The following is a 12,447-nucleotide window of genomic DNA, read 5'->3' on the forward strand; positions in this document are numbered from 1 at the left end:
ATACACATCAAAGTATAGATAATAGTTTTATTTAATAATGTAAACCAATAGACAGTACAATCAAATAAAAAAAGACTAGTGTTTACCATTATAAAATAACTATTTCAGTTATTGCATTTAGCACTCAACAACACTATATTGTCACAATGTCGTATAACAAGCAGATTGTCCCAATAGTTGCATAGTACAGGTGAGTCAAGTGTACTTGCTACTGACCACTGGTGTTAAGTGCAATATTAGTGAACATTAAAAACATCGTGCAGAGCCAGGGCCGGAGTCAATACACTTTAAATTCAGCTGTTAACATTTAAAGCATTTTACCTCACACTTGTATCAAGTGACTCACACTTAGTGTAATAGTAGAATCAGCTTTTATTCCTAAATCTCCCACATTACAACCATGGAGTGGACTGTGAGGAGATAATGTACATCACTCGTGTTAATAATGTGACATTTTCATTGCAAAAATCCACGTTCCTGAATTTGGATTAGTGAATTCATCCCGACAAATCAAGGTTTCCTACTATTTTCCTTGCACAAAATGTCATACTCCTTCCAGTCCTTAACTTCTTTACGGTGGTCAAGTGGTCTGCTATACCATTTATTTCTATGACCGAGAGTTACGCCTTGTAACAACCCACATCACAGCGTGAGAAATAACAGTGTGGTCTGTAGGTAAGTAAAACAGCAGCCATACATTTATCCTGACCTAAAACCTGTATGCACTTAAACAGTTGTGCAATTTTATTTTATTTTACAAATGTATGTGAAAGGCAAATTACTTTCTAGTTGCACACTCACGCACACAAAAATCTCCTGAGAAAGTGATCACTGTCACTTGCTCTGATATAACATTTTTTGTTAATGCAGTTTCAAAATGAACACCAACAATGAATTGTAAAATATATATGTAACACAAGTGAACATACATTTATAAAAGTGGAAAAAGAAAATAATATATATATTTTTTTTAGATTAAAGATTGCCATTTTCGGCACATCCGCGTGTCCATTGTGTAGGAAACAGACACATAACACAAACAGAAAATAAATTCCAACACAGTTTAAACTTGATGTATGTAAATTATAAATAACAAGGGGTAGACAAATACCTCAATCCTAATGCAAACCCGCTTTACTGCTTTTAACCTGTAACACTTATTTTTAGTGTCCCAAATGTACTAACAATTAAATAAATAAAAGACTGTAACTCAGATCTGCCGTCCACACACACTCTGATGTGTTAAGGATCCTTTTTAAGAGTTATATCTGATCGTGGACATGGCCGTAGTCCAAAATGTTACATATAGTGTACATCTAGGCAAGAAAAATAAATAAATAAATCAATGTAAATCTATTTTTGAATTCTTCCTATCCATCTGAAATTGCTTTCTGGAGCATATCAATAATAAAAAAAAGAGAATTTAAATTATGAATGTACACATATCTAGCCACATAAACAAATGTCTTAAGATGACTTATATGGGAACCTGTAATATATTTTGCTTTTATGCCTACATTCTTTTTGTAACAAGTGGCGGGTATTGGTTTCTGGAATGAAACTTATTTCTACAGCACAGAGACTGTAAAGTCCAATATAATCAGATGTCATTGGTTCATCTATCAGAGCACTTAATTAACTCAATACACAGCAGTGTAACATTTGGTAAGTGTAGGTGTCACCCATTCAAACAGTGGATAACTTTGTGGGACAACTTTTCATTAAGTTTTTTCTCAGTACAGTATATCTTCTACAGGCAGAGGATGAGCGAGTCCTTCTTGGTATGTAGCAATTTGCTCACTGACGGCTCGCAAAATGTAATGACTCATTTGATTCAATTCAGTGCTCTGCTTCATAGTTAAAAAACGCATCCTAAAAGTTGTTATTTTTTTGGTGGAATAGGAGTAACATAATTGTGGTGGCAGCCATCTCATTTTGGAATAAAACTCAAATGTCACTTTTGAGGAATAAAAACAAAACAAAACAAAAAACAGACAGTTAATGCAACAGTAGTCAGGGAATGTCAATGGTCAAGTGAGGTGCCTTCATATAGCAGTTAGTTAATGACTGGAAAACTCAAATTCACCCGGAACATTAAAACAGAAAAACACATACGCGTATGCATGTGGTGCTTAGAGCGCTGCAGACCTGTTCACCAGAGTGGAAAAGACAGAACCCGCTCTCCGTTGGGTCAACGAGGACATATCCCAAATGATGAATTACTCTGCCACTCTATTTAGAGCAGTGGCATAGTTAGCATTTCATGTAGTTCTACAAAAAGAAAAATTTAAAAACATGTCAAGCTTTGGGGTCACAGTGGATAAGGCTTGTTCTTACGTCCATCTGCGTTTTGATGTGGGTTGAGCGATCACTGTGCACGCAGTCCTGCATTAGCGAGACTTTGGCTTCAGAGCTGGAAGTCGTCAGGCAGCACAGCAGTGGAGCTTAGTTAGGAAGAAGGCCTCAGACACCAGTAACTAAAGTCAGGGACGGGAACCGGAGCCGAGTCTTTGTAATGTTCCGAGTCACGGCACCGGCATCACTGCATGGAGCAGGACGGGCCCTGGGAGCAGCAGCACACAGAGGAGCCCATGGCTTTGGGCGGAATCAGGTCCAAGTCCTCGTCATCGGGGATTTCGTCCAGACGGTAGCCGTCCTGAAGCAGCTGCCTGCTTAAATCAGGATGGACCTGGAAAGCAAAGAGGAAGACCTCACTAACGCACACACATCAGAGTAAAAAGGCTAAACTCAGGTTAATCTGTTGTGTGTAGTGACCTTTTTGTACCCCATGATTACCTACGCCTGCTGCTATGAACAAACTAAATAAATATTTTTTAATGGTTTAGGTACCTCCTCAGTCAGCAACCGAGCAAAATCAGGTCATAGAGGATCTAAATAGTAATATGTATGATGTTCTTTATGCCTTTGCTATACTCACTTTTTGGCTGTTACACTCTAATTTGCCGTCAAAATACGGTTTATAATGTGGTATTCAAAAAAATGTTCACTTCAAACAAGAAGCAAGTCAAACAAGCCACAGCAGCCATGTAGTTTACGATGGAAATAAGCCACAGATGTCAACAAGAACTCTCACCTAAATTGTTGTAAGGCACTTGGATATTTAAATGAAAAAAAGTTCCTTGAGTAGCCAGGCAAAGAAAAATATCATCTATGAATGGATATGAATTATTTAAAGATCCAACTGGCTTTTGGGTTCAAGTTAGAGTGCCACCAGTTAATCACTTTTAGCGATTACAAAGTAATGTTTAAGTGGCAGTAAACCTTTTGTTTTTAAATTTACTTTTGAATCACGTGAACCCATAATAACTCAAATACAGTATAGAAATATTCTGCTGGGATGGGGTTGATGAGTCTGTGGCCCACCCATAAAGTAACTCTGTTTAAATTCAGATTTTTTTTGGATGTATCTCAGCTATGATGGAAATTCTACAGTCACTCAATAGCAATGCAAGAAAACAAGTAAGACCAAGTGTTAGCTCTGCTAAAAGGAGGCGTAAACAACCCTGACTGCATATCTGAAGTCAAGAAATAGCCAGAGGCTCAGTGTGTGTGTGTGACTGAAAAACAACAATAGTACAAAGTCAAAAATTAAGTATATACTGTTCCTACAATATGTATGAATGCATGCACAGACTGGCCACAATCCCAAATGTTTGATGTACGTATAGCAGTTGTACTTACGATAACTTATTTTATCTGAGTTGTTTTCTGTTGAGCACTTGAGACAAAATAGTTCCTTTTAACACCTTACCTACTTACTAATATCATTTGGTGGGGCAACTATTCTACAAAAAGCCCTCATTTAATTGGCCAGTTCTTTTATCAGGCAGACAGATTTTTCTTTTCTCCTCGGGTGCTAAATATTTGCACTGTGAAGGGCAAAGTTACACTTTTGACTGTGTGTTGACAAGCTCAACCGATGTGTTTGTGAAAGATTGCACAGAAGTCACAAAGATGAAAGGACAAACTGGAAAAAATAAAGCCCAGGTTGAAGATAACACAAATGATCTTTGAACAACATGTGTGGATGGCAAAAAAAAAGTCACCCAGCCAGTTAGACAGTGTGGTAACTGAGATTCTGAGAGCGTCTGAAGAAGGTCCCGTGGGGCAAACTCACCTCAGCTGAAGAGTATCCTGAGGAATACTGCTCAAAATCGATCTCTTCGTCACTGTAAGGACAAGTGAGACAGGTTCTGTCATTCTGAGGTAAACAATGTAAAGGTGTCAACCAGAAATGCAAAATTCTAACTGGAACCAGTAAATATCCAGATGACATGATTTTATGAGGACAATTAGTTTTAGACTTTGCTTCTCGTAACATTCTTTGAACGGAGAACTGAAACTAGAACAAACATTTCCATTGGGACATATTTTGCTGAGACACTCTGATGAACTCGTACATGTTCTCTCAGACCAAAATGTCATTTTACAGCATTATTTTATGATAAAATACAATAATTTGTGAGGAATTAAGAACATATATTTTAGATGTCTAAACACCATGGGAAAGCAATAAAGAGAATACTGGTTCTAGAAGAAACATCTACTGTGCTAACAGACTGTCAGTAAGCACTTCAGGGCTCAGTTTACTGCATATAGTAGGAATTCAACAGCATTATCACCTGTATACCCGGTGTAACCTTACCTGTCCGAGTCCAGTGCAACCAGAGAGTCCTCAGCGTGCTGACTCAGAGCCGCATAGCCCTTGTTATACTTCACCATCCTAAAAGGAGAATCAGAAACTGTAAAAAACAAACACTTCCTCCCCTGCATTATGCTGACTTCACAAAAAGCAGCTTCCTCGTTCCTCGTCATGCCTCCCCTCCTCACCTCTTAGCTCCTTGTTTGGGCTGATGCATCACTGGAGGTCCTGGTGAGAGGGCTTTCTTCTTCAGCGCTTTCCTCGCCATCTCCCTGTGTTTCTCTGTGAATAAGAGACATGTTTCTGCTGACGATCAAAGCAAAAGGTCACATAAGAATTTCATTGTGCTAATAACACTATATACTAAATACTCTTATCTCAGTGTAGGACTTGAGATGTGTGAAGCTTCAACTCTCAGCAAGTGAGAGGCCTTTGAGAATGACTGACATCACGGTTATGATAATCAGACCTGTAAGTGTAGACTCAACACATTTAAAAGATGAGAGAACAATTTGATGTCCATTTTTGTTTCTTTTTGGGTTTTTTTACTGCTCTGTTATTGTTCTGTTCTCATGGTCCAAGCTGACCTGAGCTGACAAAAAAAGGTAGTAGAAGTTTAAATATCTTTGTAAAAGCTTGCTGTTATTGTGAAAATCTTTGTACATCTGAACACCTGCTGGTGCATGTGTGCATGTTGCTCCTATCATTTGCACATTGAAGAACATTTGCTTAAGTTGCGTGTAACAGGCAGTTACCAAGAAATTAAGATGCCAAAAGGTTAATCATGTTTGAGGAATCCACCGGATAAACTCAGCTCCACTAACTGTTAAGTTTCCCTTTCCTATTTCCTGCGAGTTAACGTGTAAAACTGAGAAACAGTCTGTGAAATACTGTCATGTGTCTTTTGAAATGTGTCTCTCCAGTCTCACATGACAGATTGACATTGCCCATCACTTTACCGTGCATGAAACCCAACACTTCACCTCTCCTATGTGTGGAAATCCTCCCTGTCCATGACATTTGCCTGGATTATGTAGGAATGTGCAGCTACACTAAGTCTGTTTTGTAGAATGAATGAATGTCAGAGCATTAAGTGCAGAAACTTTTGTTGCAGGGATGTTGACAGCTTAGAGTTAAGCAGAACTTGCTGATCCACATAACATAAAGATACCAGGTTCTTAGATGTGATGGGTGTAAGCAGTGAACTACATTAAGAAAGCTAGACTATATGGAATGCATTCTATACACACAATCTGCTTGAAGCTGTGGGTGATTTAGCTCATCAGTGTCATGTGACTCAGGCTCTGATGTCCTGCCCCATACAACAGTAGGTACCACAGCTGAAATGAAGCAACAGTTATGAAAAGACTCCTGACCTACAGACATACATAATTATGAAATTACCTTTAAGTCATTGGTAATGATGAGTCAAGAAAATGCTTACGTAGTTTGAGGTGGATGGCCGGAGCTCTGGACATGATGTAAGGTCCTCTTTTCTCCACAGGCCTGATTCCTCCATCAGCAGTCTTAGGTCTTGTGCCACTACTGGGCCCCTGATGTTGCAGAAATGAAGGATTGTCTGTATTTCATATTCATGCATGGTAACCAAGTAAATGATCAGTCAATACTATGATAACTGACATCATGTGATGGCTAACTGACAACACAAACTTTTTAGGAGTCTTAGTAAGTCTTAAAAACCCACTCCAAAGTGGTTGAATAATCATCTTCATGAAACAAATTAGTTCATGTATGTCTCTTGTAACTCATTCTGATCTATTTTTAAGTTAGCTAAAGTCTGTCTCCAGTGGTAAACCACAACAGGTCACCAGATTAAAATTTGAAAATCGACAGCTGCTCTGCATTTCCCAGCAGTCCCTTCGCCTTATAGGAAGCGATGTTAAATTGAATGCGTCTATAAACCCATTAATCGTGTCATTCGATATAATTTACATTCAAAGCTAAAGTAATGTCTAACGACAGTAAGTTTACCCTCTCGACTCTCATTTTGTAAGCATGTCTCATCTTAACAACTGTCAAAAATCACAGGCTAGGCTAGTAACTTAGCCTCCCAGTTTCTATTTACAAGCTAGCGTTAGCAGACGGGCTAGCTTTAGCCGACATTACCGACAAAACCTGTGGCTCCGGCTGCGCTTCCAGCAGGGTGTCCTTCTCTGGCTCCTCTATGATGTCGTTCATCATCTTGGCGTTAGTTGTCACAATTTACTCCACAACACAGCCATGATGACAGGTGTCCCACCGGCGCGGGACTTTGTTGTTTTCTTCAGGCGCAGGTAGGCACTTCTGTTAGCTAGCTGTGCTATTATGCTATCAGTGGCAGGTTTTGTACAACTTCCGGGAAAAGTTCCAAAATAAAAACCCTAATTTGCTAACATGTTTTTTAAAAGGTATTTGATACACGTTATCCAAGAAGTAAGAAAATTCAACTGCAGCGTTTGTTTGTTTTTTGCAATTTCTGGTCAATAAACCATCGTGGACATTCTCCAGTTCATCATAGACGACAGAAAAGTTATCCAAGTAACGTTACACAAGAATAATGAAGCTAAAAGGGATTTATGCTGCAAAATGAACAACCCAGGAGAACGATTTCCGGCCTCCTGTCTCCCTCTGGTGGGTGAGAGAAACTCGATTTTAACACCCTGTTCTGTAATGTCATACTAAACAAAACAGCGGATGTCATAATAAAACCAATCAGGAAAAAAATGTTTTCTGAAAGTCTTTGGCTAATCCTTTGCGAAGGTTCTGTCCTCACGTAGCTCAAACTGAAGTCTTTGGGACATAAATACTGCAAGTAAAACATGGTTGGAGACTAATGATGCCCCATGGTAAATCTTCTCCTAGCTTAAATTAAATATCCTTAAATGAGGATAATGTAAAATCTGCAGCATTGATTGACTTTTAGTGTCTGTCTGGCCATCAGTTAGAGCACTATTTCACTATTTCTATTGACTGAGATAGCTGAATTGGTTGTGGTTTGTTTATAGTCTTTAACCCACCTGTACATGCACAACCGACATTTTCACACCAGACAATTTGACTTAAGGTCAAAAGGTAACTAATAACATCAACAATGGTTCCACTCTATTTAAATAGTCCAGCCAGCTATGCCAGTGAAGAAGCATGCATATTAGCAGGGAACTCCTAAATGGAATGTAGCCAACTTCAATATTATTTACACCTGTGCTTTTCCGTGTGTTATGATGAGTACAAGAAAAAAAAACATATACTTGAATTATTGGTTTTCTTTATTAGGTCCACCATTTTGTACACAATAGGACAGCATGGATTTAATCAACAATATAGACATATTTGACAGGAGACAATCAGGAGAGCTCATCTCTTTACGTATCAAATGACCTGAGGAAAGAGGAACAAAAGATATTCTCAGCTACAAGCAAGTAACATGCAATGTAATTCATGATCTCCTATACATTCGTAAACTAGGCCAGCATACACATACAGGGTCTGAGGACAACATCAGTAGTTATGTCTGACGCAATTCTCTTTCTAAAGCCACACTGCCTCCCCAGGTAACATGTAGCAGTATATGGTATAGTGCAGTCTCACCTTGACAGTCTATAACTTGTCAATGCCCAGCTCCTCTGGCGTTGAGATGCCGAGTTCTGACAGGGTGGGCTTCAGTTCTTGGATCAGGTAGGGATAGATGTCTTTACGGGGGCCTGCCTTGTCCTGCAAAACAGACAAAAAAAGTCAACAACAAATGAGCTTTCTGTCAGCGAGCAGTTAAGTAATGATTAGTTTCAACCAATATAATCTAGTTATTCATTTGCTATTTGGGATGTTGCATTATATGTTTTTTAATTATCATCTTTTTAAAATAGACAGTAATATTGTGTAATTTTCACCCTGCAGTAATATCAGGGTGAATTTTTATTTATGCTTTGTTGCTGTAGAAACAGTTGGGTCCTTTTTTCACATAAAATGTGTCAATATGAACTCCTAATGTGGACATCTTTGATTTGTCTTGTAAATGAAGCATGTTAAGAAATGCTCATTCAAGGAGTCACACTTCCCCCACTGAAACTAAGTTCAACAAAAAAGGTTTATGGCAGACCCTAAGTGAACCTATGAAGGGGCAGTCGCTCACCTTGATGGCCTCAAGGATACGGATGGCGCTGGCCAGGTCATTCAGTCTTCGGCAAGCCCTTAGTGCCGAATCCAGGATCTTAGGCTCGGGTACCAGGTCATACCCAATGAGGGTGTTCATGCCTTTGGATAAAACACATTGGAAAAAGCCCTGTTACTCCAAAGAATCAGTGATAGTAAGAAGAGCAAATGCAAACAATAACAGAGAGATGCAATATTAGCAGTTTTGCTATAGGTGGTTCCAGTGGGAATTAAACCTCACTACCACCACTGCTGGACAACATGGGAAATTATAATGACCAAATAATTAGGCTTATTTACTTTACGTAGGTCTGATATAGAGATTATACTGAATGCTTTTCTCATGACTTCCAAATTAACCCAAACTGGAACAGTAACAATAAGAGGACACATCATCAGAGTATGAACGACATAAACTGTCAACAAAGTCACCTTTCCTCAGTTCCCAGGCATCTATGTCAGGCTTGCTGAAGTAAGTGACCCAACGGGCATCAAACTCCTCGTCCGTCTCCACTTTGCCATGGGAGTAACATCTGGAGGCCAATGGAGCTGGAAAACATCAGGAGATATCTTTGAAATGTTTAAACACTAGTGGGGTGACGATACAATACAAGTTTCAAGAACTGTGAAATAAATAACGGAATAGAGACTGTGTCTTAGGAAACAGGCACAATAGTGGTTAGTTAAGCACTCCATTAAAATTATGTTTTCATATTTTCAGCTACATTGCCTCTGTCAGTGTGGTTGATGCTGAAGCCCATTTAAAAATAGTATATAATACAGGTCTACAAACATGACTTGGTATATGAGGTTGGTTTTAGTTCGTCATGTGATTTCTACGATACACACAATTCAACAATTTCAAAATTCAAGTATTACATTTTTTTAAACCATATTTTATCTCACAATAAATGACAATACTGCAATAGCACATATTTGGACTGACATATTTCCAACGATCCAAGTTCATGTCTATCCCATCTCCGCAACACAACAACAACAAATCATCTTAATCGAATCACATTTTTAACATAAAAAAATATGCATACAGTTTCTTGGAAGAGTGGATTGTCCTTACCAGCTGTTAAGTAGTCAGCATACATACCCATATACAGTAAGCTAACGAATGACCTAACTAAAGAGTTCAGGACAGTACATGTGGGTATTCAGTATTAGCATCAAAACAGGTCACATACTAAATTATGCTAGACCCCCATAGTAAACCATGTGTACATTTTAAATATATAACTATTTACATAATAAATTATATGGCTTGAATTAGATATTATTACAACGTGTTGATATCAGCTGCGTATAAACTGCGGCCACTGACACTCTCGAACTAACTGGAGGGTCATCGCAAGGTCGTGACTTTTTCGCTAAAACTCATTTCGCGCCTCTTCATTTAAAAGTCTTTATGAATGGTGGAAAAAGAGGAAAACATTCAATTCAAGACCACAAGGATAGCTAACCAGAAAAATAATTCAATGTCACCCTAAGTTAGCTTTCAAATTCACACATAGCAGTGGCTAAGCTAGGCAGCTAGCCGAGCAGACTTATTGTAGTCATCTTTAGTACAGAGGCTATTTAATTTTACGGTAGGCATAAAGCGGACGGCCCTACCTGAGTAACCGGGTCGTGACCGAGCCACACTCCGGGCCCCTGTGGCTGACAGTCGGAACACGGCTCGGAACATGGTACCGGAGAGGGTGCTAACCGTCCTGTGTGCTAAAGACGGAGACTCAGGACGGACAGCTACGATGAAGGCGACGAGGGTCACGTGACTGACGAAGATAGCCGAAGGCCACTTCGTCCAAGCTGCTGATAGGTCCTTTCTTAGACTACATTACTACTCATACTGTACGTGAGCAAGTGTTTTGGTTTTGACTAATTTCATTAGCAACATAATCTTATAAAGATCATTTTTAATATTTGTTTTCTAGCTCTTTTATTTTCTACGGTGTCTTTCACTTAATGCAGCACTGGTCTTGATTTGGGGTCAAATTAGCTTCATTGGTCGACCTCCAATGCAAATGACACATAAATCTTATTTATTCAGCTCTGACATTGCTTCAGGACAATTGACAAAATGCCAGACATCTATAATTATTTATGGGAGGTAAATAATTTAATTTACATCATATTGTAAGAAAAGGTGTCTGGAAAAAAGGGGATTGGGGCTTCTTGAAAGTAAATGGCTTCCAGTTGGGGCAACAACTATCATTTTGTAGGTAACAGGTAACAGCAAACAACCTGAGAACTGGACTTGGCTTTCAGTTTATTATTGGTACTCCAAAATCTTGGTTTGTGTATTTGGGTCAGGACATCACTGCCCAGATAAGGCAAGAAAATGCAGTACATAGACATATATTACCAGCAGAGGGAGCCCTTGGTTTAAAAATACACTCTTGAGCACTCAGTGTGCGACAACGCAAGTTTGTTTCATTTATTGGTCCAGCGGCAAATAACCTTTATAATAAATGCATGTGAGGAGCTGAAGAACTAACGGATGCCTCCCAAAACATGGCGTTATTATTTTAGATGAAAAATCATGTTGTGTTTAACAAACCACCAATGATCATATTTGTAGGATTTGTTTTTATGATAACATGGGTGATCATTTTAGTCTACTATGTGTGTATGCAAACACATGACATGCGTGAGCAGGGGCTGTGTAATGGATGTAACCAAGGTATGGCGGATTACCCTGTTGGGTGTATGATTCAAGTGTGTGTGTGTGTGTGTGTGTGTGATTGTGTTCTTAGTGACGTAGTAAACCCTAATCCACCCTAAGCCCAGGGCGCCACAGTAGATGTCCATTAGTGTAATGTGCTGCTGAACATCTTTCCTTCTCTTTCTCTATCGTGTCTGTCTTTTGTTTTCTTCCATTCCATCCATGCTACACACTCGTGCTTTAATATCTGTGTTGACATTGCACATTTTAGCCATTTATCTCCAGTTTTAGATCAACTCATGCATAGTTAGTGTAAGCTCTCTGACCTCTGACCTCCCTCTTTAAGGGCACGAGGGAAAACACATTTTGTTGAATTTGAATTTGATATTACTATGTTACACTTGTGAGTTGTAAAATGTTACCTAGCAATAACACCTGCAAAGAAGTCTTCATAGGGTGAATAAATCTACTGTGATTGTAACATCTCTTTTTTTCTTATATAAAGCTAGGTCATGTGACTCTGTGTGGAGGATGAAACTTGAAGTCCCCTAACAACGTGTCAGGGAAGGAAATTACTGCTTTGACACTGCAGAGAAATCAATCTCCTTCAAATTCATCATGAGACATGTAGAAAGATGGTGATATTTGAGTACAGATGTGATTTTGTGCACTGTAAAACCTCTGCAGTTTTGTTTATTTATTATTATTTGTCTGAAACATTTTATTTACATGATGAAAAAAAAGTAGTGCTGATCCCAGTGGATATTTATCTTCTTTTCACCTGATTAATGTGCTCTTGTCTAGAAGTCCCACTCTGATCACCTTTGTTCATGAGCACAATGAGCACCAAGGGCACAAGACTCGTTGTCACATCTATTGTCAAGATTCTGTTGTTCTAATTCTTGTATTCGTAATTTGTTGCTTGTGTCTTTTAGGAATTTGAAGCCACATCATTGGATCA

The 12,447-nt window shown here is 38.8% G+C and overlaps 2 protein-coding genes across 3 annotated transcripts; both read right to left on the minus strand.

Annotated features, from left to right (window-relative positions):
• Positions 1–352: 352 nt before the first annotated feature.
• Positions 353–6,956, minus strand: fam219b (family with sequence similarity 219 member B). Of its 2 annotated transcripts, none has more exons than XM_070904993.1 (6): positions 6,792–6,956; positions 6,108–6,229; positions 4,852–4,945; positions 4,667–4,744; positions 4,139–4,190; positions 353–2,689 (listed from the first exon to the last, which is right to left on the minus strand). In XM_070904993.1, exons 1-6 carry the CDS (start codon positions 6,863–6,865, stop codon positions 2,540–2,542), a joined length of 570 nt encoding a protein of 189 aa, XP_070761094.1. In that variant the 5' UTR covers positions 6,866–6,956; the 3' UTR covers positions 353–2,539. The 2 variants fall into 2 exon arrangements, with proteins under 2 accessions (XP_070761094.1, XP_070761085.1); XM_070904984.1 differs by having other exon boundaries at positions 6,108–6,216; positions 6,791–6,956.
• A 955-nt stretch (positions 6,957–7,911) lies between these two features.
• LOC139284117 (cytochrome c oxidase subunit 5A, mitochondrial-like) lies at positions 7,912–10,578 on the minus strand. Its single transcript, XM_070904296.1, has 5 exons — positions 10,436–10,578; positions 9,245–9,361; positions 8,793–8,914; positions 8,252–8,374; positions 7,912–8,041 (listed from the first exon to the last, which is right to left on the minus strand). The coding sequence occupies exons 1-4, from the start codon at positions 10,506–10,508 to the stop codon at positions 8,261–8,263; spliced, it is 426 nt and encodes a 141-aa protein (XP_070760397.1). The 5' UTR covers positions 10,509–10,578; the 3' UTR covers positions 7,912–8,041; positions 8,252–8,260.
• Positions 10,579–12,447: the final 1,869 nt, after the last annotated feature.

This window comes from Enoplosus armatus, chromosome 1 (genome assembly GCF_043641665.1).
Source record: "Enoplosus armatus isolate fEnoArm2 chromosome 1, fEnoArm2.hap1, whole genome shotgun sequence".
In the NCBI taxonomy this organism is placed as follows: Eukaryota; Metazoa; Chordata; class Actinopteri; order Centrarchiformes; family Enoplosidae; genus Enoplosus; species Enoplosus armatus.

What these genes read in the sequence shown, in the direction of transcription:
- LOC139284117 (XM_070904296.1), bottom strand. Translation starts at nt 10,508, where the DNA reads ATGTTCCGAGCCGTGTTCCGACTGTCAGCCACAGGGGCCCGGAGTGTG. An exon ending in GTCACGACCCGGTTACTCAG is followed by an intron (nt 9,362 to 10,435) that starts GTAGGGCCGTCC and finishes GATGTTTTCCAG; the next exon opens with CTCCATTGGCCTCCAGATGT. An exon ending in GTATCCTTGAGGCCATCAAG is followed by an intron (nt 8,375 to 8,792) that starts GTGAGCGACTGC and finishes TCTGTTTTGCAG; the next exon opens with GACAAGGCAGGCCCCCGTAA.
- fam219b (XM_070904993.1), bottom strand. Translation starts at nt 6,865, where the DNA reads ATGATGAACGACATCATAGAGGAGCCAGAGAAGGACACCCTGCTGGAA. An exon ending in GGCCATCCACCTCAAACTAC is followed by an intron (nt 4,946 to 6,107) that starts GTAAGCATTTTC and finishes TCTTATTCACAG; the next exon opens with AGAAACACAGGGAGATGGCG. An exon ending in CCCAAACAAGGAGCTAAGAG is followed by an intron (nt 4,745 to 4,851) that starts GTGAGGAGGGGA and finishes TTCTCCTTTTAG; the next exon opens with GATGGTGAAGTATAACAAGG.